Consider the following 27530-nt stretch of genomic DNA (forward strand, 5'->3'; position numbering starts at 1 on the left):
AAGAGCATAGATTCTGGAATTCAGTTGTCATTGCCAAGGTGTCAGAACATTTTGCTCTCATCTCCAAGAACAGGAGAAAATAACTCTGTATTGAAGCTTGTCACTTGTATGAAGTCAGCCAATCTCCACAGTTTGGCACTGGCTGGATAACTTGGCTTGACAGAACACACAAAGTTCGATAAAGAGGGGGATCGGTTTCCCCTGGCTTAGGATAGAGGTGGGGTGGCCTCTTCAGTTTGTCATGTTGAAGGTCTGGGGGCAGAGACAGTGGCATTATTTATAGCACCAAATGCAGTGTACTCTGCATTGCTTTGTAGAGCAAGTTTTGAGTCATGTGACCATTTTCCTCCTTTCTTGGCTGCCAGTCTTCTGTGAGATCGTATATCTGAATAGGTAATAATTAACTGTTAACAAGCTTTTCATTAGAGGCCAGGCTGCATGTATGCAGGGAGACAGAGCTAGACTCAGTGGAAAAGGGTCTGTGTCCTTTTTCAATGGACTGCAATGCTTTGCAGTTTCCATCCCCTCTTAAGATTCCCTGAAAATGGTTTATTCCCATGTTAGGTAGACTTGATTGCAGTTATTCCCACAGTGCAGCATTTTCTTTGTGTACTAACAGTGACACTCTTTGGCTTCTTCAGAATTATAGATGACCATGTTGGTCCCTCAAATAAAAATCTATGCTTCAGAATAGGGTGGTGCTCTTATTCTGATCAATTAAAGTGGCAAAACAGCAAGCAAGAGACTCTCAAGTCCTGCAGAATTCTTCCTCAAGGTTAGATGGTAAAGCAAAGAAACAGAGGAGGGGAGGACCTGTTGGAGCTTAAGCTGCCATTCAGTTGGGGGACCTTCTGTGTGCTGTTTTGCTTACCATGGAGGCTGATAAAGAATTCTGCATGACGTGAAAGCTTGTTTTTGGATGCCTTGTGATTTTGGCTTATGATATGAACATAAGAACAGCCCCACTGGATCAGGCCATAGGCCCATCTAGTCCAGCTTCCTGTATCTCACAGCGGCCCACCAAATGCCCCAGGGAGCACACCAGATAACAAGAGACCTCATCCTGGTGCCCTCCCTTGCATCTGGCATTCTGACATAACCCATTTCTAAAATCAGGAGGTTGCGTATACACATCATGGCTTGTACCCCATAATGGATTTTTCCTCCAGAAACTTTTCCAATCCCCTTTTAAAGGCATCTAGGCTAGATGCCAGCACCACATCCTGTGGCAAGGAGTTGCACAGACCGACCACATGCTGAGTAAAGAAATATTTTTTTTTGTCTGTCCTAACCCGCCCAACACTCAATTTTAGTGGATGTCCCCTGGTTCTGGTATTATGTGAGAGTGTAAAGAGCATCTCCCTATCCACTCTGTCCATCCCCTGCATAATTTTGTATGTCTCAATCATGTCCCCCCTCAGGGGGGACAATTTTCTCTCCTAAGAAAGGAATATTTTTTATTTCTAGAAATATTACATTCATATCATATTTCTTATGATTATATGTACACAAAAAGAACCAGATAACGCTAAATTCGTACATTCATTGAAGCCAATGAACCCTACAGAACTGCATACATGAATGAGCTATTAGTTCTAACTCTAGAGACAGAACTTCGATGCCGTTGCACACGTTTGCAAAAGGTAAGGCAAAAAAATCAACGTGGTTTAAACAGATATGGTTTAAAATGAGTTTTTTTTCAAATGTTTTTAGTACAAAAGAAGAGTGTTTTTTTTTTTCTGGTGGCTTGCAAAGTTGCAGTGGATGTTGGCTGAGAATAAACATAATTCTGTAGACGTGACCATAGTTTTTGGAAGCAGATTGCCTATGTTCATGGAAGTGCACTGTGTCTGTGACAGCTGGAAAAGTGTGTAGTTTTCCCAAGACTTGTCATGCAGTCCCAGCCCAAGGTCATGATAGACAGATGCAGGTGAAAGGACTAACGTGGCATTCAGCCACTCTCTTCCGGGAGCTGCAAAACCAGCCCACTTGTATGTGTGTTTCCTCCTCCTCTTTTCTTCTAGTAGCTGTTCCTTTTACCTTGAGTGTGTGCTTCCAGGTTGGGCAACAGTCACAAATTTGGTGGTTAATATAGCAACGCTGGAGGGAGCTGCTAACTGATTTGCTTGCTTCTGATTCCTGCTTCTGTAAAGGCAGTTGGCCACCGGACTTTTCTCAGAATCTTTCTCTTGTATTTTAACATGCTGTAAGTGAGGAGGTATGCTTGTCCAAATAGGACCAAGTTGTTTTTGCTTTTTCTCCGTCTCCCCTCTGCTTTGAAAAGGCATAGTGACCTAGCTGTTTTTGAAAGGGGATGCCCTTTGGAATGAGAATGGGGAATGCAATCTTTAGAGCAAATGACCTTGAGCATGTAAATGATTGTCTTACGCTTTTTCCCTGTTCAACTCAGTGTGCGTGGGGTGTATGTGCATGTGTGTACATGAACTAAATATGCATTTCTTGCTTGCATCAAACTTGTTTGTCACAGACACCCCTGTGTTTCTTTTTGAAGCAATGTCTCTTAATGTAGGATATCTGCAGGAATTAAAGCATTGGTATATATGGTATTTGTATGATCGTATTATCTAGTGACAGGTACTTTTTGCTGGAAAACTTTATTTTTCCACAAAAGTGGAAGCACTGTAATGCCTTTTTCACAAAGTGCAATAATTAAATAAGCAGTCCTGTTTTCTCTGGTCCTCCCCCCTTCTTTATAAGTGCAATCTGACACCAGGGTACTGGCACTACTGTGTAAGGGTGCCTTTCAACATTTCCTTTCATCCTGTGCCCACTTATTCAAGGACTTAGAACTTCTTTGTAAGGGGATAGTGTCTTGTCCATAGTAGTGGCATTTATATTATTTATGCGGAGTATTTCAGCATTATCTATGCAATTGCTGGATTTTCTAGTAACCTAAGAAAAGTTATACACTGCAGAGCAGTGGGGGTCCTGGTTTCAAAAGAAAAAAGTCATACTCATCTGTGTTTGTTTGTATATGGTTTATTATGTTGTCTGTTTATACCTTGAGCTATATTGATAGATGCTCTTTTAAAGTAGTCTGCTTTTAAAGGAGTTTTGGATTTATTTTTTTTAATAATCCCAATGAGTTACGTTCTTAGCTTATGTTCTTCACAGGGTAGTGGCCAGTTCTTGGTTGGGTTGCTGCAGATGCACACAATATTGTTGTACAGTTACCATATCTATGCTATTTCAAAACATATTTGGCAATACATTTTGGAAGTGCCTGTGTATTCTAACCTAATATTGATGGATCTTTAAGAGGCTATCTTTCTACTGCGCAAAGCATTTCTAGTTGGATTACACAGACCTACAAAACTGAGGGTCAGAAAAGTTTTTCCCAAACTTTATGGTGGTTTGATATGAATTTGGGGTGCCAATTCCAAAAATGGCATCCGTTTTGCCCTGTCACGTCTAGTTTTGGAGATATAATATAGCCTCTTTAGTGAGTGGTTCAAGCAGCTTCCTCATGAGGAAGCCATGGTGTAGGCTTCCTCACGAGAAAGCTGCTTGAACCATTCACTATACTATATCTCCAAAACTAGACGTGATAGGGCAAAACGGATGCCATTTTTGGAATCGGCACCCCAAATATACCCAGGAATTGGTGTAACGTTTAAGGAAGCAAAATGTGTGTTGGCCTGTGTTATTATAGGAAGACATTATATTTAGTGAAACATTGACTGTCCCTTTACAAAAGAAATGGAATTCATCTGTATCTGTATTCTGACTTCAGGCTTAAGGTGAAGTTGCAGTTTTCCTTCAGCCACCTTGTTTTGCTAAGTGTCTTTCATGAATGTATTATACTTTTGAGTATTAAATTAAAAAGTGGTGTGTAATTCACTAGGAGCACAGGTGGAAGTGCTCTTACATAGACATTATTTTGGAAAGATGTAGATATGGGAGGTGGAGTGGGGAGAAAGATGGATCTGCACTTGTGTTCTTGGTGGGGAGGTAAGTGTAGGGGAAGTACTGGCTCTGTAGGCAAGATGCCAGTAAATCTTACGTGCTTTTTAAAAATGATTGGAGATCCACAGTTGAGATTGGAGTCCACAGTTAAGTTGCTGTCTTGATTCTTGAGAGAATCTCCTTGAAGCCCCCCTCCCCTGCCCAATAACTTTGAATGGATGCTTTTCTAGGTTGCATTGTGGATCACGTATCGAAATTAGCAACAGACAAGTTGTAGCAGCCCCATATTATCCTCTGGGTTATAGAATTCCATATAATGTGTGCTTGTTAACATAGATATCTGCATCACTTGATTTCTTATTACGTTGATTTTTTTGCCTTACCTTTTGCAAACGTGTGCAACGGCATCGAAGTTCTGTCTCTAGAGTTAGAACTAATAGCTCATTCATGTATGCAGTTCTGTAGTCAATGAATGTATGAATTTAGAGTTATCTGGTTCTTTTTGTGTACATATAATCATAAGAAATATGATATGAATGTAATATTTCTAGAAAGAAAAAATATTCCTTTCTTAGGAGAGATGGCTGTGTGTGTGTTTTATTCTGACCAGTCCTCTTGTTGCTGAGCCTTTCCTATTTGAGTAGCCGTATTAGTTTCTTCAGAATTTCCATGTGTGTTGGTGAAAGTACAAGGACTCCTTCTGAGGCACACAGTTTTCAAGGATGTTTGCAAACCTTAACTTTATTTACTTTTTAAGGGACATTCTGTTGACCCTTCAGAAAACGGAGTTGAAGAAAGTGCCATTGTAAATCGAGTAATCCTTGTCATTCTTTCAAAGCTCACCAACCGTAGAACTGAGGTTTAAAGCTTTTTAAAGTAGAAGCAGAAGTTAAATTTTCAGTAGGGCTGTGGTAGTAATAACAGAGGTTTGATGTATACATGAAGTGTGAAACGTTGATCACAACTGAATTTTGACTGAGCTTTCTAACTTCAAACACAGTTTCCTCTGTGCTAAACCTTGCGTCAGAATCTTTTGCTTGGAATCAGTGTGCTGGTTCTATTATTCCATTTTTCCATGGTAGCAAGAACTTTCTAGAAGTACTAATGTCTCCATGGAGCTCCAGCCACCTGCCAAGAATATGTAGCACTTCCATGGAGTCTCTCTCTATGCAGTATAAAGGGCCCATATGGTAAGCATATACTTTATAGCTTTTGTGTCGAGATCTTGTCACATGGAATTGGCTTGTGGTGACCTCGTCATGAAGGCCATTGTAGTGGCACTGAATTTAAGATTTCTTAGGATTCCCATCCCCACCCTACAGAAGCTTTGACCTTTTGTGGATGACTTTCTTCTTCAGTGCCACAAACTGATTTGGGATTGTGATAGTATAGAGCAGGGGTCTCCAAACCCTGGTCCGGGGGCCAGATGCGGCCCGCAGCGAGCCTCTGTCCCCGAAAGCCCCTGGCCCACTTTGCTGAACATGACTGGAACTATGCTCTGGTTGCATCTGGAGGGTGTTCTAAGGGCCAGAGAGGTTGAACGAATGAGCCCATTCATTCATTGATTCACACATCTAAGTTTCATAATTTAGTTATATAAATTTTATAATTTTTTTTCAGCCCTCAAAACCGTGTCAGACATTTGATGCGGCCCTCTGGTCAAAAATTTTGGAGACCCCTGGCGTAGAGCAGCCATTTTCAACCACTGTGCCGTGACACACTAGTGTGCCACAGGAATTTGGGGAAAGATAACTTATTAGTAGAGCCAGTGGGGATGTGAGCCCCCCACTGGCAGCATGGTGTGCCTTGTCAATTGACCAAAGCCTGATGGTGTGCCTTGACAATTTTAGTGCCTTTTCAGTGTGCCACGAGCTGAAAAAGGTTGGAAATCGCTGTTATAGAGCTTGCCCTCACACTTTCTCTAAATGTTGGATTGGGGGGGGGCAACAGAAACTGTCATTCTCTAGACTGAAGAGATAGAAGACTGAATTCCCTAACTACTTATTTTATAAAAATTAAAATTTTCAGTGAAATTTACTGGCTCCCTCCCTTTAGTTGAGATTGCTCTTGCACATCTCATTATTGTGGGAACAATGAAAGATTAAACTTTTTTGTCTTGCCTGGAACATTTTCATTCTGTTCAGTAATATCAGGGCCACTTTTTATCAATTTCTGGTGTGCTCGTGTTTGCTAGGGTTGTGCCATGCTCACCTGTTGCTCGTAGCCAAGCCTTGTGGCATCAAATGTTCGTGTTCAATGTCTGACAGCAGGTGTTTATTACTGATTGGTTTAATGATATTTTGGAAGGTGGGAAATGGCTAGGTTATACTTATTTCTATTACTATGACACTTTTAAATAATTGAATGAAATATCCTTCTCTAAGCTAAAAAGAGAACCTTAATTAAAAGTTGTTGGGCCTTTGATGTGGTAGAAATTGCTTCACTTTCTTGTTTACTTGGATGGAAAATCAGGATAACTGACAAATGAACACCAAGGAGGACCCAGTCTGAGACTAAGTTGCAAACAAGTAAAGACTCACCTACCTGAACTTATGTTGTCAACAAAAGTTGCAGTGCCCTCCTTACCAGAAAATCAGCAATCGATCTTGCAGTTGTAAAAGAAAAAGATAATGCTACCCCCAGTGTATTGGGATTTTCTGCCCACCTCTTTCCAGACCAGAATTTCCACAAAAGGGAGATATGCAAGATGGATTGGATAGATTAGCAGGGAAAGGATGGACTCACTTCCTCATCTCTGTTCAGTATGAATAGTATTTTAGTTTGCTTTTTGAGATATTCATCTCTTGTCTTTCAATGGAAAATTTTTAAAGTGGCTTACAAAAGTAACAAATAACAATTAAGCAATCAGATTACAAAAATAAATATAATATGAATAGCAATAAAATATGAAGAACTAGGCAGCAGAAATAAAGCAGTGGAACTTTATTGTTCTTAAAAGGGACATGGGCAAATAAAACCATTTTCACTTAGCATTTAAACACATGAGTGTGGGTAACACATGAGTATATGCATCAAGCAGACACAGAGAGGGCATTTTAAAGTTGGGATGCCTGTACCAAGAGGATCTGGTTTGTAGTACTCACCTGCCTAATTTTCATAGGCAGAGGTACTTTGAGAAGGGCCTTCTGAAATGATTTCATCAAATGAGCAGCAAATGATCCTTGAACTACTAAGCCATGTCGAGCTTTGTAGGTTAAAACCAGCACTATGTGCATGGAAACACATGGGAAATGATTGAAGCAGATTTTAAAATGGTAAAACATTTTGCAATCATGTTAGTCAGGAGTCTGTATAACCTTAAGATAATGAAATTATCTAAGATAAAGTTGTAGAAAATGAGAGGAGCTCTACTGGATCCTTCTAGTCCAGACTTCTATTGTGAAAAGTGACTAAATTCTTTTTAAAAGCCCTTAACTGAGATGTAGCAACTGTCTCCTCAAGCAGTTGGCACTCAGAGGCAATATTGGCTCTGAATCTGGAGGTTTTATTTAGCTGTTGTGGGTAATAGCTATTGATAAAACCTGACCTTTGTGAATTTGAAAATGAATATTTGAATCCCCCTGTTTTTATTTCTGTAATCTTCTTGTCCAGAACATTGTCTATCCTCAGTCCTACAGTGACATGGGCTTCTGATTTTTAATATTTTCTGCAGTCAAAGAAGCCTTCTGTATCCGTTTCTTGGTATATCTTGACTTGACTCAATTATAGGGGTACAGGGTGACAAAGTGAATGGGCTATAAGAGGAGAAAATAGCTTAATTTGTACCTGCTATTGCACTCTCTAATCAGAGTTTGAGGAAACAGCAGTAAAATGTGAACAATTGTGAACAAGTAGTGAATGGTGGTAGTGGTAGGTGGTAGTGATGATGGTAGGGTAGTGTAACCCTGTATTCTCTTTGTGAACCTCATGTAGCAACATGTGACCTGAAGTCACATGATGCATATTTGTCTGCCACTTGGAATACCCATGGAGAGGTCATTCTGTAGTGCTGTCAGTATATTCCGTACTTTACAGAACCCAGTCTCTTGAGAGGTCATTCTGTAGTGCTGTCAGCAGTGGCAAGTTCGCCTACTCATGAGTAAACATGCAATATGACTTTCACTTTCTATAGGGCTCCATGTATTGTTTTGTTTTCTGGTTTTTCAGCCATATCTTTTGATAGAATGCAAATATTTCACACTGGCTTTTTTCCATTGACTTCTGCTGTAAATTTTGCATCAAACGGTATATAGCATGATGGGGTTATTCCTAACAACTGTGACTTTAGCAATTTTGCTCACTAGTGGTGTCAACCCTCCCCCAAGGCTGGTACCTAGGGCGGATGGCCCCCTGCCCCTTGGTAGCTATGCCACTGGCTGTCGGTTTATATATGCCATACTTTACAGAATGCAGTCACACCCACACAATAAGACAGGCTTCTGTGTTGAGGACCTCACAGTCTAAATTAGTCTATTAGGCATTTTGTTTCTCTGTTGGTCTCTGGCCCCCAGCACCTGAACAAAGTTGTACGTAAATGGATGGATATTTAAACGACAAATTGGTTTTTTGCTGGTTTTACTATTCTTCTCATTGTTCTCATTCTGTTGTGATGGTGGGGACCAGAATATGTCCGAAGGACTTAAGCTGTTCTTTCTGTTTCACTGTGTTCATTTTTTGCAATGTTATTTTCGTGTAGTGGCTTCTTGGACAGAGAATTAGTCCTGCTTGAAATGTGCAGAACCACTGGAAAGGGGTGCGGAGTTCATGGAAGGATGGAATCCTGAGACAGGTAGAGCCATCCCTCCTAACCAGCTGAGATGCTGATGGTGTTAAACACATTTGGCAGAGTATTATTATTTATTCATTCTGTTTCTGTGGGGATGAATGCTTCCCTGCTGGTTCCAGCATTCCGGCTTGATTTTGAGAAGAAATGTGTTGCTCTAATAGAATTTTTTGGGGTGTGAATTTAGGTGTGTCCAGTTGCAATCCTAAACACATTTACTAGGGAGTAAGGCCCATTGAACTCAGTAAGAGTTCAGTTCTGAGTAAACAATAGGATTGTACTGTAAGATGTCTTGTTCTGTTCCCATTTTAAATTCCAATAGTGGAGTAGTGTCCCAACCAAGAGATCTTTGCCCACAGCAGCAAGTTATAGATATATAAATATGCTCAAGTATTGCTGAATGCTCTGCTATGGTACGGTATGGTTGATACTGAAGCCGCCCAGAAGGTAGAACAAGTTTTAGAAGTAGGACCCAAACTCATAATGTCTTGAGGAGTCACTGATTTCACTTTGGTGTCATTGGTGTAATTCGTGTCTGTATAGGTATTGGGACTCCAGCAGTTGTTTGAAATTTCAGAATCATGTGAAAAGTGTTGCACTTTGTGAATACCTTGAGGCACAAGAGTTGGCAGTACTACAGACATTTTTGGGGAAGGGATTTGAAAAGGGTAGGAGTAAAGGGTGTGGTCTAGACTTTTATTCAATCAGAATTGCTCATGTAGTATAATCAGGAGCACTACAGAGGTGGGTTATAATTACATACTCTCTTTCATGTGTGTGGTTTTCCATTGCAGAACAAATTATAAGGAACCCCTTGGATGCAGTAGAGCTTCCTGCCTGCTGTTGCCAAATAGATTGCAACTCTGTATAAGAAATGGATCATAGAAAACCCTGCATCCAGTCTGAGGAGTTGGAAACCTCAATTGCTGATATTAGAGATTTCATTGACAGCCAAGAGACTCAAGAGAGAGGTTGCATGGCTACTTGTGTGGAATAAGGCATTCAGGGGTGGAAATTTGAGGACAACTTGAGAGTAAACTTCTTTTAAAATCTGAACCATTTCTCTATATCTTTGCCATTTTTTGCCATCCAGGAGTTTACCTAAATGCAGTCAGTTCTCGTTACCCATTATGGTTAGGTTCCAGGGAACCCTAGCGAATAGCACATTCACAGATAATGTGTCAATAATCACATCAATAATGAACTATTGATCCTATGGGATCAGTGGGGTTAGGTACAAGGGGTACTGGGGGGGTAAGGGGTACTTTCCTTGCCATCAGAAGAATCCAGCAGAGACCCTCAGGAAGCAAATGTGGCAGGAAGTGCCAAAAGATCTCTGAATGCTGCAGAGACGGTAGTGTGCTCCTCTACTGATCGCAGTACAGGTGTGCCTCCAAATCCACAGGGGAACTTTCTGGAACCCCCTGCAGATACATGAATCTGCAGATATGAGGGAATGCTCACCCACCCCCCAGAGGTGAGGAGAGCTGTGCTTCTGAACCTGGCAGAGGCCACGGGTAGATGCGTGTGGCCTCTGCCAGGTTCAGAATGCTGGAAATGAAAAGCAACTTCCGGTTTTCACAGAGAAACTGGAAGTGACCTTTTCAATGCTTTATATGGCACAGGGAAGCCCAGGGAAGCTTCCCTGGGCTCAGTCAGCTCCCCTTGCCTCAAGGGCGTGGGAGTGCAGCGGGGGGCCTTCCCACACCTGCAGATAAGTGAATCCGCCCCCCCATATCTTATTTCAACTTTTTCTCCTTATGTTGCCTCAATTCGTAATGAATAAATCCCTGCAAGGCATAGTAATGTTTGGGATTGTCTTGAATCTCATGTGGCAGTTTCCCTGTTCCAGCCTCATGGAGCAGTTTGGCACCCTCCCACAGGACAGCTCTCCAGAACGACTGGTTCTGTGTGCACAGTTGCTAATCTCCTTTTCTCTTGTGTGGAATGGGAACACTTAGCCATTTCACTGCTGAGGAAAGTTGCAAACCTTCTAGGTCACTCTGTACCAAATGCAGTGTTAACTTGGGGTTTGCTGTGTGTTTTGCAAGTTTTAATCTTCCTCCAAAGTGCTCAACCATCAGAAAAGCTTTTTGAGTTCAAAGTTCTGATGGATGTGGTGAACTTGCTTTGCGTTTAGATGAATCTCTGTGAATCTTAAGTCTAACCTTTGAAACAGGACCGTGTGGCAGTGTGAGGCGTTACAACAGGAGTGTAAATGAGTGTGCATTAAGATACTGTCCCTGTGCACGGGTCATGGAGCTTAACTCTCTTTGAAAAATAAAATCCATGCCGGTATAAGGTGGAAGAACATTTGTGTGAAACCAAACCTTGGAAAAATGACTACAATGTCGATTCCGTTTGTTATATTTAGTGAACAGAAATCTTCTGCAGTAACATTTTTCTAATGCAGCCATAGCATGTTGCCATTTCATGTGCTTAAACAGAGGTCACTGACTTGACTGTTGAGTGGAAGCAAGACTAACGAGCAATTTATTCTCAACACACTGTGCCTTTTTGTTTGAGGATTTGTTTTTAATTTGTTGCAAGTTAGAATAGGTTGTGCTGTCCCAGCCATGCAAGAGGGGAAAAAAATCTTATTTTAAAGGTGCTAGTGATCCAGTGAATCACTCTCCCACCCTGTAGCATTTAATGTGCTAAAAAATGACTTAGTGCATTTTTATTTTTTTTTTAAAGAGTTTAGGTTTGGTTTATGGTGGGGGGAAATGTGCCTTGCTAATCTGGAAGAGTGAGAAGCTGTTGCTTTGAAATGTCAAGTGCTAAAAGTTGGAGACATGACCTTAGAAGTAGCAGATCTGTCCATCTTCTGGAAGAAAGATTACAACTTCCTAAGTTGTCTCCAACATTCAGCATTTGGTGTTTCAAAGCAATGGCTTCTCTCTCTTTCTATAGTAAAAGTTGTTGTATGATACATCATATGTGCTTGAACAATATCAAATCCAGTTCTTGCATTTATTTCAGATCTATGACTGTGTTCTGAAGGCAAATGATAAATATTTGCCTTCAGAACTCTTCAGAAAGCTCTGTGCACAGCTTTCTCCTTAGTTTAATGCTTCACACTGCAAACTGGAAAGTTATTGAGTCTGGCTTGGATGTGAATTGCCTGGCAGACTAGTTATGACCCACTGCCCATGAGGTGTATTGTGCAGGTAATGCTATCAGACTGAAGGAGGTGTTTTGATGGGTGCATGTCATCTACTAAGGTTCTTGAAATGGTGATCATGTGTTACCAGCCAAATGAAGACGCAATGGTACATTCAAAAGGCTGTGGTATCATGTTTGTTTCAAACCATCCTCACATGGGCTGCTAATCCGAAAACAGTAGTAATGTGCTGCTTTGTTCTTGTCCTTCTCTTTTCTGTTGCTGGGCAAAACTGAACTATGTGACCATAGAGCATGTTTTGAGTGCTCCTGTACAGTCCGTTACTAGCGTAAAGATTTGCACAACAGGAATTCTCTGGATGCTAATTGTAAACTAAAAGGTGGAACACACTGTCTCCTCAACTTACAGACATCCAAGTTATAGGTGGCTGTGTAGGAACTTCTGCATAGGTACAGTACCTCCTTTACAGTCCTTTTGCATAGGCACAATAGCACTGGCAAGAGCTGGCTGTTTTGACTTCATGTAGGTCTCTGGAATGGAATGTACGCATGTAGGGGACTTGGTATAGGCCTTGCTGCATGATCAGCTTCTGATGGACATTCTGAACCTTTTGCCTTGAGTAGTGTGTGTGGTGGGGATTTTGATTTTATCATTGATTGATTTATTATGGTGGTTTCCAGCATCTCTGAAGAATATTGTTGGTCTCATTAGTGGTTATACAAGTGAAATGCAGGCTGATGTTCTATAGGAAAACGGAATATTACCTGTTTTACGGTGACTAAGAAGAAAGAAAACAATTCTCTCCATGAGCAAATAACTTTGGGGGGGGGGCACCAGTATTTATAGCAACCTGTTGAACAACTGTAGGCCAGTGGCTGTGTGTATTGGCCTTGATATTATGTCTCAGACTCCTGCTCCTAATACTTCTGGGAGAGATACTGGGTTTTCCCAAATGCTGGACCTACTCAGAAGGGAGGAAAAATCTTTTTGTGTGCATATTTGTGTGGTGGCTAGTTAGATATGGTTGCATGGGATAATGCTGTAGTGTAGAACCTGAAAGGTATATGGGGGAGGGGGTGGCAGTGTATGCATAGTCTAATTGTACTTTGGAATATTAACTTTTTGGCTTTCTCCCCTCTCACCAGAGCATTCAACTCCTGCCAAGGTGGTGAAGGCAGCAAACCCGAGGCAACGGAAAGGCAGCAAGGTAAATACTTTGTGTCTCTTCCTATCTGTCAGTTAAGCTGAGAAGCAGGCTTAACATAGTGATCTGTTTTGGGCTGGCCCAAATGTATCTATTTTATGGCAGCATATGGAAGCCCACTTTAATTGGGTGTGCAGCAGCAAAATGAACTTCTCATTAAGAACTCTTATTGTTAGAACGTTGCACTTTCAAGGCAGTGACGATGTTCTCAAAAAAAAATCTCTGTCACCCTAGAATCTTATGTTGATCCCGTGTATCATTTTCTTACGCAGTTGTAATTTTCCTGTCATGCCAGAACATCTGGGCTACAAAGTGTACAAGACTTTCAGTACCTGCACACACATGCAACCATTCTGATTATTCATTAAATGCTGCTTTGCACAGTCCCTGAGACGTAGTTACACTGTGTGCTATTTTGTGCTGGTTCGATGGTATACACTCCCAAAGCCCTGTTTGTAGGTTTTTATCAGCAAGAAAATGGAGATTTTGGGGGCTGTACTACCTTGTTTACAAAACACAAACAAACCTCCAAAGGCATGTCTTTTCAGTCGCCCGCCCTTCAGTTTTGATCCTTCTGCCAGTGTTGGCCTCCAGGCATGTTTTTGATAAACAGTGCTATTTAGAGAATCTGTTCATAACATACCATAAGCATGTTATGCTTTGAGCCACCAGTCCTTAGTTTTGGTGCATCTCTTCTGAGCTTGTGATGCATGGTGGTCTGCAGTACATAGCTTGATTTGGGTGTAGATAAGTGGCTAATCCTTGTGGCAGAGCCTCTGCCTAGATGGCTGCTGGGTACTGCTTTGAAAGCAGTGCAGTTTGCTCTGTTGGGGAGGATGTGCTGATGGAGATGCCAACCAAAGACAGTCACTGATTCGTATTACTTTGTGAACAGTAGGCCTCTGCTGTACCATCTCGTTCAGTGCACCCTCTCTTGCTACCAGATGGTGCCATTGGAGCAACCATTCTGCCTTGTGGCATTGCAGGTTAAAGCATTTTAATGTTCCACAGTAGTTTGCTTGTAGAAGTTGAATGTTTGGGGTTGGTCATTATACCTTGAGAGAGTAAAAAACTTAAGATGATTCTGGCATGATCTCTAGGCACTGGCAACCACTCCCTTAAAACAAAGCTCTTTGCCTGTAGGAAATAATGGTAAAGTTTTATTGTTAAATGGATGAAAAGTGTCTATTTCTAAAGGTGTACTTTCATGCTGTCTTCTGTTTCATTTAACCTCTCTAAGATCTTTCTCTTTATATGAGGTTACAGGGTTGAGTTTTAGGAAACTCAATATCTAGTATATGGATTTCTGCTTACATTATAGTGACTCCAATACAGATTTTAGGAGAGCTTTAAGGGTGATGTCTTGTGGACCAGAGTGGGAGAAATTCCATGGGAATATCAAGAATTAGAAACTGGACATGGTTGAAAGCAGGATATACCATTGATTTTTATCTGCAGTTATGACCCTACTGGAGGGCAAAGCTCAAGATGTGCTTGCGCTTGGCCAAGTTGGGCTCACTCATTCATGACCGAGATTGCTGAAAGTAACACATACCAGAAAGACTGTGATATCAAATGAAAAAGTGTGGAATAATTTGAAAACCTAGTGGCAGTAATGCAGCAAGAAAGATGGGCTCTGTGGGTGAGACGGCTGCCGACGGCTAACTTCATACAGTCAATTAAACAAGCAAGAAGGAAATGACAGGTCATGTATAAGGACACTGAAATCCTCCCACAGTAGAAGCAGCCTTTTATGGAATTTCATGTAAGAGCACCTACCTCTGAGGACTTCATTTATTTGCTGTCTGATCCTTTTATCTAATGTCTCTAGTGACTGCATTTTTTTTGTTCAAGCAAGCATTTTGTGTAAGTAAATTGTATCCTCAATTGACTTTACATGTGGCAGGAAACGTAGAGTAGGAGATGCAAAGGAGGAGTTGCAGAAGCTCCAGAGGAATTCGTACCTGTATCCATTTCCCCAAATGCACAAAAAGAGCTGTGTTGCAGCACTAGCAAGTTGGTTGCTTTTGAATTTCCTGAAACGTGGAAAGTCGTCCTTAAGTTGCACTTGGTCTCTTCAAAGCAATTCGGTGTCAGAGCAAGGAATACTGTTAACTAAAATCAGAAGCCACTATCATTGACCTTTTGGCTGGCTCCCCTTCACTGTATAGGAGGTTACTGATGTATTGGTTAAACATCAAACTTCTGTGTTTGCATTGTTAAGCAATTGGTTGAAGCTTAGCTGCCAGTGTAAGTGAATATGTTGCCCACTAGGTGGCACTGTGTTAGTAAAATGAACTTGTAGTTATGTCTGGCTTCCAGTGCACTTTAAAGGGGAACAAATCACTCTCACTGGGCTGTAGAAATTACAGATTGGAAGATGGCTAGGAACCGTTCACATGCTAGAAGAGACTTTGAGTGATAAGTGTCTTTGCAAAAATGCAAAGAAGCCAAATAAGATGTGCTTGCAGCCCTAGTGCTGCTAAAGCAGAAGAGTACCTTTTAAGTGACTTAAGATATTTTGTCCAACTCTGAATTAATCCATGTATCACAGGGTGACAGAGTTGGAGCGTAATGTCTCTGGAATAATCTAGAAGCACATAGTGCCCATTCAGTCTACTCTTAATAGCATCACACATCTCAAATACTCTGTCCCTCGCACTGTGCTTTGACTAAAAATATTCGTAAGTTCTCACACTGGAGAAATACTGTAGTGTTTTTACAGATAGGAAGCTGCAGTTGGTGTATGATACACTGTTGATTCATTATCTCTCCTTTATCTAACTAGGTTGGTGACTTTGGGGATGCCACAAACTGGCCAACACCAGGAGAAATAGCTCACAAAAGCGTCCAGGTAAAATGCACATTGCAGCCTGTTAAGTAGGAAGCTTCTGCTTTTTGAATGGATATGAATGAATGGTACTCTTGGAAACAGGCTGGGTGGCTTCTGTCTGGGATGCTGTAGTGTCTGTGCTGAGCAGGAATTGAACTAGATGACCTCCAAGGTTCCTTCCAGCTGTTTACATTCTATGAATCAGTGTTATGTATAAAGCTCTGGGCAGGCACACTTTTCCTTTTAGAAACAAAGTGGAAATATGTATTGTATTAGTGTGGTCTTAACACGTCACAATGCATTAGAATACACAACTTCGTTTTACTTGTGATCACATATCTGGTATTTTAAAATGCAGTGTCTCTTGTATAGTCTTCCTGTTTGCATCCTGTGAGTTGTATGTGGCACTTGTTTCTACAAGATATGTATTCAGGGGTAGGAATTCCCATTGTCTTCATACTGCTTTGGTTGAGCAGACTCGGAAGGCTAGAGGGAGGGAGTTGCACAAAGATGAGAACTTTGTCCGCTTATACAGAGCAGCTGGAAATGAGTATGTCGTACACAAAGCAAAAATACAAAGAAGCCAAATGAGATGTACTTGCATCCCTAGTGCTGCTAAAGCCCTAAATGGAGATAAAGGAGGCAAGAATTGTACTTCTGAAGAGAACTTAATGTGTGTGTCTCTGATAGACTTCTGCGAGCATTTTTGAAAGGATGCAAGTTTTTAATGCAGAATGTTTATTTTTAACTTTCACAATAAGATTCAGAGATGTTGAAAGGAGGTAGGGATTGTGCATCAAAAATATTAAGTATTTGAACTCTTAATGAATTAGCATAAACACCACATTTGGGGGGAACTTCAACAATACAAAATAGTAACAAAGGAATAACTTGCATATTTCCCCTTTTGTACCTTTTCATTGTTCCTTTTCATTGTTCACTTACTAACTTCATAGAATTTTTGACCTGTTGGTTTTTTCTTGTTGACGAGTTTAACCCCTTCCTCTTAAAATTGGATTACTCTCCATCCCAGCTGTGTTCTCCTAAAGTTTTACTTACCCATATTTGCATGCTGTTTAAAATTGCACACGGGCAATGCACGCACACATATATAGAAGGCAGTCTTGAAAATGATTTAATTATCATTTGGTTGGTCCTACTTAGCACTTATTCCAAGTCAAGTTTTCTCCTAAACTTTTGCTTTCAGATTCCTGTTTTGTGTCTTTTACCTTATTTGTGTGCGATTTTTAAAAAGTCTCTTTGGGGTAGTAATAGGAAGAAACTGTAGTCAGCTGCAGTGAAAGTATTTTTCCATACACTGATTAAAATGACTTGTTTCTGTTCCTGCTGCCTCATGTTAGTGGTAATGCAAAGCTGACACATTCTTATAAGTGCATTCTGGGAAAAAGTTTTGTGCACAAAATGGGCTAGAATGGTTTAATGCAGGTGCTGCTACAAAGCTCATCTCTGTGCAGTTGTAAGGGGAGTAATGCCACAGATACAGTACTCAAAGCCAGCCCTGTGTCTTACAATTAGGATGCTACCTGGCAGGTTGTAATTATAAAAGCTTTCACAGGCACAGTGGCATAACCTGGAACTCGTATGTTCCTAGCTTTGTTTACCCTCTGCAATGCTTAACATAAGGAGGATTCCTTTGAAGGCTTTCTACACAAAGCACTTGCATGTTACTTGAGTTTTCCCTTTGGAAAAAAAAGACTTTGAGATCAGACATTCATTTCCTAATTTTGAAAACGGGGTGTTTTGAATTTGTCCTCTAGATTGTGGAGGTGTTTCTTCCCCCTCAGTACAGTGTTCTTTTTTCTTTTTTAAATATAGTAAATCATTTGCAACACAGGTTAAAAAATAACTTTTGTGCAGTGGGCAAAGTGTACCTTCTTAATGCTCAGATTCTCTACGGCTTCATTATTTACCAGTGTCTACTTCTATCAAGGGAAGAGGGGAAAGAAGCCAGATGTCCTTTGGCTGGGGTACTCATACAGCTGTTGTGACATGGTGTGTGTGTATAAAGGAAAGAGGATTAAAGGGCACCTTTCTCTTTTCTCCAGTGTGTTTCCCACTCTTATCTTTGCCTTCTTTTACTGAATCCACCTGCATGCTTGAAAGTGGGTTTCTGTTTACATTCTTAAGTTGATCAATTGTCTGTTTCTTTTCCCTCTTCTTGATTCTCAGTACTGATTTTGAACTTCTGGAAAGAAAAAGAATGAGGCCTAGGAGAGGAAAAAAAATTACCACTAGCAGAGCTCATTGCTATCATCAGACCCCATCATGGTAGTCCCATTCCTGTTTCTTGTCAGTTATGCACTTCCCATGGGGACACTTCTTTATTATAGCAAGTCCCTCCTACTTGGTGCCAAACTATTTGAGCATGCTCAATAATAAATACCTCAAAACAAAGCCATTAAGTCAGTAGTTCCCAACATTCACTCAGAGGTAAGTGGAAAAACTAAGTGCTTGTAGAGGCTGGTGACACAGTGGCAACAGCACTTTTGGGTTCATGTCACCACCATTGCCGACTAAGTAAAAAAGGTGCATGTGTGGGGGTTTTTTACTTATTCAGCGGCAGTGGTGGCAAGGACCTGGTTTTGTGGTAACTCCAGCCACTGTCTTTGGTAAGTCTGAAACCCCCCTTTTTTTACTTAGTTGGCGGCAGCACAAAGTGCTGTTGCTGCCATCACCACCAGTCGCCACTCTCCTTAGAGAGCAATACAGTTTTTTCTGTTGCCCTGCGGGATTGTGACGCCCAGGATGCCATAAATGGATCTGTTAAAAGAAGTGGATTTATTATGGTCAAGACCAGGAGTCACCAAACCCCAGCCCGGGAGCCAGATGCGGCCCATGGCGAGCCTCTTTCCAGCCCGCGGCCAGCCTCTGATTCCCTGAGAGCCTCTGGACCAGTTGTCCAAACACAACCAGAGTTGTGCTTGAGGGGTGGGAGAATGGGGGTCCGTTTAAGTGTGTGCTTTATTTCTTGGACTGTGTTCGTACTTTGAGAAGTCCTCGACATTTGAGCCCATTTATTCATTCATTCATCTAAGTTCCATCTCTAATGTATTTATTTAAATTTTATATTTTTTTTCCCGGCTCTCGACACTGTGCCAAATATTTGATGTGGCCCTTTGGCCAAAAAGTTTAGAGACCCCTGCTCAAGACTAAAGGAAGGAGAATAAAAAATGACATGCACATTTTGGCATAAATATAGCTGCAGAATAGCTACATCCCCTAAATGATTTTTATTGGTGCATTTATTTTATTGGTGCATTCTTGCCGATTAACATGCAGCGTATCATTCTTGTATAAGTTTTCTGAGAGTTATGTAGGAGTATTTGATCCAGGTACTGGGGGGGGGTGAGTGTTAGATGCAGGAGTGGAGTGGGAGAAACAGAATTTATGCTATAACCCAGAGTTTTCCATTTCTACCTTGCCATAGTGCTGAGAGTTCAGTCTGAGCAACAATTTTTGGGGGTGCTAAGTCTCTGCTTAAGAGAAAGCCAGGAATAGCTCATTACAGGTCTAGGGCAGAGGATTTCCTTTTAGGGGTTTCCCTGCCCACTATGCTCCCTAGCTCAGCGCTGCTATTCTGGGACTGCAGCCTGAAACCCAGTCTAAAACCTGACCACAGTGATCTATAGCAGAGAAGGTAAATTTACCAAACGTTCAGTCAAGGCTGGGGATTACTGTGAGAGGATGAAGCAGATGAAAATAGTCAGCACCAAACTTGACTACTTAAGCCAGTATCTTGCTGTTTGTCTTGGGGCTTTATTGTGAATGGTATAACCACCTAAAGAGAGGCACAACACAGATTCAGAAGTGCTCAAGGCGCTTCTATTTTGGGACTTTCCTCCCCTTTGGCAGTAGCTTCCCAGCTTGGCAGTGGTCTCTTGTGAGTTGGGTTTGAATATAAGAAGAGCACCGCTGGATCGGGCCATAGGCCCCTCTAGTCCATCTTTCTGTATCTCGCAGTGGCCCACCAAATGTTTCAGGGAGCACACAAGATAGCAAGATACAACCTGCATCTGGCATTCTGAGGTAGCCCATCTCTAACATAAAGAGGTTGCACATACCCATCATGGCTTATAAACCGTGATAGACGTTTCCCCAGAAACTTGTCCAGTCCCCTCTTAAAGGCATCTAGGCCAGATGCCATCATCGCATCCTGTGGCAAGGAATTCCACAGACTGAACTGCACAGTGAGTAAAGAAATATTTTCTTTTGTCTGTCTTAACTCTCCCAACACGCAATTTTAATGAATGTCCCCTGGTTCTGGTGTTTTGTGAGAGGGAAAAGAGTGTCTCTCTATCCATCCCCTGCATAATTTTGTATGTCTCAATCATGTCTCTCCTCAGGTGCCTCTTTTCTAGACTGAAGAGCCCCAAACGCTGTAGCCTTTCCTCGTAAGGGAAGTACCCCAGCTCAGTAATCATTTTGGTTGCTCTCTCCTGCACTTTTCCTATTTCTTCTATATCCTTTCTGAGATGTGGCGAACAGAACTGAACGCAGTACTCCAGGTGTGGCCTTACTATCCATTTGTACAACAGCATTATTATATTGGCTGTCTCATTCTCAATACCTTTTCTAATAATCCCAAGCATGAAATTACGTAGCTTTCTTCACTGCTACCGCACATTGGGTCAACACCTTCATCAAGCTATCCACCAGCACCCCAAGATCTCTCCTGATCTGTCACAGACAGCTAAGAACCAATTAGCCTATATGTAAAGTTTTGATTCTTTGCCCCAATGCGCATGACTTTACACTTACTTACATTGAAACACGTCTGCCATTTTGCTGCCCATTCTGCAGGTTTGGAGAGAGTCTCCTGGAGCTCTTTACAATCTGTTCTGGTCTTCATCACTCAGAAAAATTTGATGTTGTCTACAAACTTGGCCACCTTGCTGCTCAACCCTGTCTCCAGGTCATTTATGAACAAGTTGAAAAATGCCAGCTCCAGGGCTGATCTTTTGGGCACATCACTTTTAACCTCTGTCCATTGTGAAAACTGCCCATTACGCCCACTCTCTGCTTAGAACATAAGAACAGCCCCACTGGATCAGGCCATAGGCCCATCTAGTCCAGCTTCCTGTATCTCACAGCAGCCCACCAAATGCCCCAGGGAGCACACCAGATAACAAGAGACCTCATTCTAGTACCCTCCCTTGCATCTGGCATAGCCCATTTCTAAAATCAGGAGGTTGCACCACATCATGGCTTGTAACCCGTAATGTATTTTTCTTCCAGAAACTTGTCCAGTCCCCTTTTAAAGGCATCCAGGCCAGATGCCGTCACCACATCCTGTGGCAAGGAGTTCCACAGACCAATCACACGCTGAGTAAAGAAATATTTTCTTTTGTCTGTCCTAATTCTCCCAACACACAATTTCAGTGGATGTTCCCTGGTTCTGGTGTTATGTGAGAGTGTAAAGAGCATCTCTCTATCCACTTTATCCTTCCCATGCATAATTTTGTTTGTCTCAATCGTGTCTCTTTTCTAGGCTGAAGAGACCCAAACGCCATAGCCTTTCCTCATAAGGAAGGTGCCCCAGCCCAGTAATCATTTTAGTCGCGTTCTTTTGCACTTTTTCCATTTCCACTATGTCTTTTTTGAGATGCGGCAACCAGAACTGGACACAATACTCCAGGTGTGGCCTTACCATCGATTTGTACAACGGCATTTTAATATTAGCCGTTTTGTTCTCAATACCTTTTCTAATGATCCCAAGCATAGAATTGGCCTTCTTCACTGCCGCCGCACATTGGGTGGACACTTTCATCGACCTGTCCACCACCACCCCAAGATCTCTCTCCTGATCTGTCACAGACAGCTCAGAACCCATCAGCCTATATCTAAAGTTTTGATTTTTTGCCCCAATGTGCATGACTTTACACTTACTGACATTGAAGCGCATCTGCCATTTTGTTGCCCATTCTGCCAGTCTGGAGAGATCCTTCTGGAGCTCCTCACAATCACTTCTGGTCTTCACCACTTGGAAAAGTTTGGTGTCATCTGCAAACTTTGCAACCTCACTGCCCAACCCTGTCTTCAGGTCATTTATGAAGAGGTTGCAAATGAAAGGGCTGGGACTCAAACTTCTGCCTTTGAGTCTTTCTTTCTCGCCGGGAGCAGAGAGCGCTCCGACCTTGGGAGATAGGCACAATAACAACTGGGCAGCTATCTGCATGCCACGCCGTCGGTGGAGCTCCAGCAGCAGATATCGGAGCCGTCCCAGCGGCCTGAGCACAGCAGCTTGCAACAATCTCTCTCCTGATCTTTCACAGACACCCATCAGCCTATATCTAAAGTTTTGATTTTTTGCCCCAATGTGCATGACCTTACACTTACTGACATTGAAGCACATCTGCCATTTTGCTGCCCATTCTGCCAGTCTGGAGAGATCCTTCTTGAGCTCCTCACAATCACTTCTGGTCTTCACCACTCGGAAAAGTTTGGTGTCGTCTGCAAACTTAACCACCTCACTGCTCAGCCCTGTCTCCATGTCATTTATGAAGAGGTTGAAGAGCACCAGTCCCAGGACAGATCCTTGGGCACACCGCTTTTCACTTCTCTCCATTGTGAAAATTGCCCATTAACACCCACTCTCTGTTTCCTGGTCTTCAACCAGGTTTCAATCCAGGAGAGGACCTGCTCTCTAATTCCCTGACTGTGGAGTTTTTTCAGTAGCCTTTGGTGAGGGACCGTGTCAAACGCCTTCTGAATGTCCAGATATGTAATGTCCACAGGTTCTCCCGCATCCACATGCCTGTTGACCTTTTCAAAGAATTCTAAAAGGCTTGTGAGGCAAGACTTACCCTTACAGAAGCCATGCTGATTCTCCCTCAGCAAGGTTTGTTCGTCTATGTGTTTTGAAATTCTATCTTTGATGAGGCATTCCACCATATTACCCGGTATAGATGTTAGGCTGACCGGCCTATAATTTCCCGGGGTCCCCCCTTTTTAAAAATCGGTGTGACATTTGCTATCCTCCAATCCTCTGGCACCGTGGCCGTTTTGAGGGACAAGTTGCTCATTTTAGTCAAGAGATTAGCAACTTCATTCTTTAATTCCTTAATAACTCTTGGGTGGATGCTATCAGGGCCCGGTGACTTATTGATCTTTAATTTATCAATGAAGTCTGAAACATCTTGTCATTTAACCTCTATCTGACTTAATTCCTTGGTCAGGAGGGGCTGTTTGGGCAGCGGTACCTACCCAAGGTCTTCTGCCGTGAAGACAGATGCAAAGAACTCATTTAATTTCTCCGCCATCTCTAAGTCTCCTTTTATCTTCCCTTTCCCACCCCCACCATCCAGAGGGCCAACCGCTTCTCTGGTGGGTTTCTTGCTTCTAACATATTTGAAGAAGCTTTTATTATTCCCCTTAATGCTGCTGGCTATGTGTTTCTCATAGTCACACTTGGCCTCCCGTATCACCTTCTTACATTTCTTTTGCCACAGTTTATGTTCCTTTTTATTCTCCTCATTAGGGCAAGACTTCCATTTATAGAAGGAAGCTTCCTTGCCCCTTATGGCCTTTCTAACTTGGCTGGTTAGCCATGCGGGTATCCTCCTGGACTTAGTCGAACCCTTCTTCCTTTGCGGTATACACTTCCACTGGGTCTCTATTACTGTTGATTTGAGCAACTTCCATGCACTCTGGAGAGATTGGACTCCTTTTACCTTCCCTTTCAGCCTCCTTCTAACCAGCCTCCTCATTTGAAGGAAGTTTGTTTGTCGGAAGCAAAGGGTTTTTGTGAGAGATTTGCCCGTTATTCTTCACCCCACTCGCTTCCTGGACCTCAACCAGTTTCTAATCCATGAGAGGACCCGCCCTCTAATTCCATGACTATGGAGTTTCCTCAGCAGCCTTTGGTGAGGAACCATACAGATCAAATGCCTTTTGAACATCCAGATATATAATATCCGCAGGTTCTCCTGCATCCACATGCCTGTTGACCTTTTCAAAGAATTCTAAAAGGTTCGTGAGGCACAACTTACCCTTACAGAAGTCATGCTGATTCTCCCTCCGCAAGGCTTGTTTGTCTATGTGTTTTAGGATTTTATCTTTGATGAAGCATTCAGTCATCTTACTGGGAACACCTCATCAAATGTTAGGCTGACTGGCCTATAGTTTCCCGGGTTTTCCCCCCTTCCCCTTTTAAAGATTGGTATGACATTTCCTGTCCTCCAGTCCTCTGGCACAATGACCGTTTTAAGGGACAAGTTGCATATTTTAGTTAAGAGATCGGCTACTTCATTCCTCAATCCTGGTATCCTGCCTTGTCAGGCTTTTGAATGAGGCAGAAATAATTGGGAAAGACCTTTATTTCTGTAATGCTTTTGTGCCAAGTACACGCTTTTTTCTGCAATTCAACTGGGGTTTTGTTGGTATCCCTTCTGCTTGGGAAGATGGTGGTACTATAATACTGTGCAAAAACTTTTTAATGACTTCTTAGGATATCAAGCTGCCCTTCTTCACAAATAGAATATCTCCTGAAGGTAGCTAGTAGTGGAATTCTTAGCATAGTCCTCATGTGCTGCTTTTCAACAAAACAAAATGTTCACAAAGCGATTTACATTTCAAAATAAATGAGATGGTTCCCTGTCCAAAAAGCTCACAATCTTAAAAGACCCAAATGGGCACGCCAGCAGACAGCCACTGGAACAGATGCTGAGTGGTTACTGTGCATTCAGTTTTGGGGGGGAGGGAGACATACGAGTGGTTGCGAGTGCTTGAGAGAATGAGCTTGTCTGGCTGTGTTTTAAATTCTTTTAATAAGCTAGTTGTGATTTGTGTTGACTGAGTTGCCATTGTGATCCTCCCTCTTACATGTCCAATTTTCTCATTTCCAGCAGCTGCCACACAAGCCCCAATCACTCCGGAAGCTGCCTATTAAGAAAAGCATGAAGGAGCAAGAGAAAGGGGAAGGGAGTGATGGCAAAGAGAATATGAAAGCCAGGTCGGATGAATCGGGGGAGGAGAAGAATGGAGACGATGAAAACCAGAAATCGGCCCAGAAGAAGAAGGGTGAGAGGAGACTTTGTAGGCCTAAAGAATGGGTTAATCTGGCATCTTTACAGTATTACTGGCAGTCACATCTCTGGGCTTCCTTCCTTTTTTTGTTTGAGTGGAATTTGGCAAAAATGACTTGACAGCATAGCTTGCTGGAGAAATGGATTTTGGATGCAGGTTTTAAGGAATTGGTGCTAAGGTCTGATCAGAAGGTGCATAATGCAGCATCATTACTGATGCTCAGCAGGTCTGGGTCTCTTTGGTGGCCGGATGAGAGAATGCTTTAGTGCTCCATTGAACCACCTGGCGTTTCATGTAAGGCTATAGATAGCTGCCTCTGACTTAGTTGGACCATTCGTCCATCCAGTTCAGTATTATCTGCAGTAATTGGCAACAGTTTTGCAAGCTTTCTGGCAGGATCTTTGCCAGCCATATCTGGAGTTGACAGAGATTAAACCTGAGACTTTCTGTGTGCAAAGCATGTGTTCTACCAAAGCGGGGGTGTAAGTGAAGTAATAACGGGAAATGCTTTTGTTGGATGAGGAATGGATTTGTGCAACTTAATATTTGTGCTTCCTCTAAAACTTTATTATATGTTTCTGTTTTGCAGGCAACAGACACAAATGGGTCCCTTTGCAAATAGACATGAAGTCTGAGGTACCAAGGGACAAAACAGCTTCTCGCAACAACAGGCAGAATGAGCAACACCGGCACCCCTCCAACAACCGGAGTGAATCAAAAGGTATGAGTGGAAATTCTACTGAAGGCAGCAGCAGAAAAACAAAGAGTGGTTTGTATGTGTGGTTGTTTAAATGCTTGGGCCATTGTGCATGTGCAACACTTTATAGAATAAACTCCAAACCTGTCCTGGGACTCTATCATTGTCTCAGATACTAGTGGATTAATGTGCACAAGGCCATGCACCTGGTTGGTGGGCAATGACTTCTCATTTTCATTTCTTAAAAACGGATTGCTGGTTATTATTAAGGGATCGTGTGTTTCTTTTTGGCTAAACTTTGATCATTCATCTGAGTGGTGAGCATAGAAGGAGATGGTTTTCACCAACATCCATGACACACCCAGAATTTCTAAGTACATAAGATCAGTTGTAACTCCTGTTCATCTTTGCCACTTCACCTTTCCTGTTCCCACCCAATTCTCCTGCAGCTTGGCACCTGGATAACAAGCATGAACGGAGCTGGCCTGACCATGATGAAACTTCTAGCGTCAAAAGCGAAGGTGCAGCTGTGCGTGGCGCCTTCAGGGGCAGAGGCCGTGGTCGGGGCCGGGGAAGAGGGAGAGGAAGAGGAGGTACTCGCTGTACGTATAAGACCATAATATGTCTGCAGTCATGCTTCTTTCTGTGTATAGTGTGTTGCTGATGCCACAGATAAAGCTGTCGGGCAACTTATTTCTACTTTAACTTGAAATGTGAATGAGTAGGAGTTGTCGGACTTGTTTTGATGAGGCTGTTAGCCAGCACTGTTTGAGTTTATTCACTGAAGTGCATGTATCATTACAGTAAACAGTAGCATTTCTCAGCTCTGTTTAATACTTTCATTAGTACTGGAAATGATGGCTGTATTAGTTGCTGAATACTTTGAACTAAACAGCTGCTGCAGAAATATATAAAGCAGAAGCTTGGAAATTCTAGGAATGCATAGTCTGTATATTGGTACAACAGTCATTCAAGAAATGACCAACTGAGTAGTCCTTATTTTGGTGGTTGTATATTGCAACTTGGTTCTCTCATTGTGAAGGAGGTTCTTGCATGGGTTGTCCCTCCTACTTGCTCTTTGATGCAGGAACATCTGAATTTGAATTTTCATCCTGCCCCTTGGGAATACCAGTTCCAGCCCTATCCTGCTGTAGCAACCAGGATCACAATGGTGTTCAGTCTTTTTCGCAATCTTCTCCCAACTTTGGGGTGCGGAGAGGGAGAGAAGAAACATAATAAGAGGAAAAGTAAGAGATCCTTCCCCATCTGGACAAAGGATGCAACTTTGTCTACAGGAAAGATTTCCCCACTGAGAATGCAGGTTGTGCCTCATTATCCACTGGGTTTCCATTCCGGAACCCTCAGTGGATACTAAATCAGTGGAAAAATAGATTTAAAGACCCACTTCTCGTTTTTTTACTCCTCCATTGTTGCCCCAGAATGCATCGGCATATATGCTATACCATTTTCAGCCACTAGATGGGGCGAATAATGGAATCTGGTGGAATGAAATTATAATTATTTAACAGCACAAAGTGGGAAATTGGATTTTGGGTCATTTTTCCTTATTACAAGGCATTTAAAGGTGAACCTTGGTATCAGTGGTGAGTCAAATCAGTGGATCAGCAAGGTGCCCATCAAAGAGAGAGATTGTATTAAGACTGCCAAAGGTAGCAAGGCTACATTGATGGAGAGAAGGACCCTGAAGGTCAAATAATTGTCTGTTGGTCTCCCCAAAGATGGTGGAGGGGTTCTTCCTTACCGCAACATCAGTGCTGCATTGCTTAGTGACCAAAATCCCTGATGCCAACTGCAAAACAGAAGTGACTTCTGCTCATTGAATTCGTACTGGATCTGTGGCGTGACTTGATCTGCAGCATACCAGGGTGGCTGGAAGGGGCCCCATTGACTTAGTCA

General features: G+C 42.2%; 1 protein-coding gene across 5 annotated transcripts in view; it reads left to right on the forward strand.

The window, feature by feature from the left end:
* Positions 1-27530, forward strand: part of LARP1 (La ribonucleoprotein 1, translational regulator) — a 92617-nt gene that overhangs the window by 35823 nt on the left and 29264 nt on the right. Inside the window, exons 1-6 of one of the 5 annotated variants that reach the window (XM_066618306.1) lie at positions 2185-2206; positions 12980-13041; positions 15827-15892; positions 24736-24910; positions 25506-25637; positions 26063-26215. In XM_066618306.1, the coding sequence (XP_066474403.1) occupies positions 24787-24910; positions 25506-25637; positions 26063-26215 (409 nt within the window). In that variant the 5' untranslated portion in view covers positions 2185-2206; positions 12980-13041; positions 15827-15892; positions 24736-24786. Of the gene's footprint in view, positions 1-2184; positions 2207-12979; positions 13042-15826; positions 15893-20357; positions 20398-21127; positions 21219-24735; positions 24911-25505; positions 25638-26062; positions 26216-27530 lie in introns of those variants that run through there. The other 4 variants (XM_066618304.1, XM_066618305.1, XM_066618307.1 and 1 more) reach the window with 4 other exon arrangements.

The sequence above is a fragment of the Tiliqua scincoides genome, chromosome 2 (genome assembly GCF_035046505.1).
Source record: "Tiliqua scincoides isolate rTilSci1 chromosome 2, rTilSci1.hap2, whole genome shotgun sequence".
Classification (NCBI taxonomy): Eukaryota; Metazoa; Chordata; class Lepidosauria; order Squamata; family Scincidae; genus Tiliqua; species Tiliqua scincoides.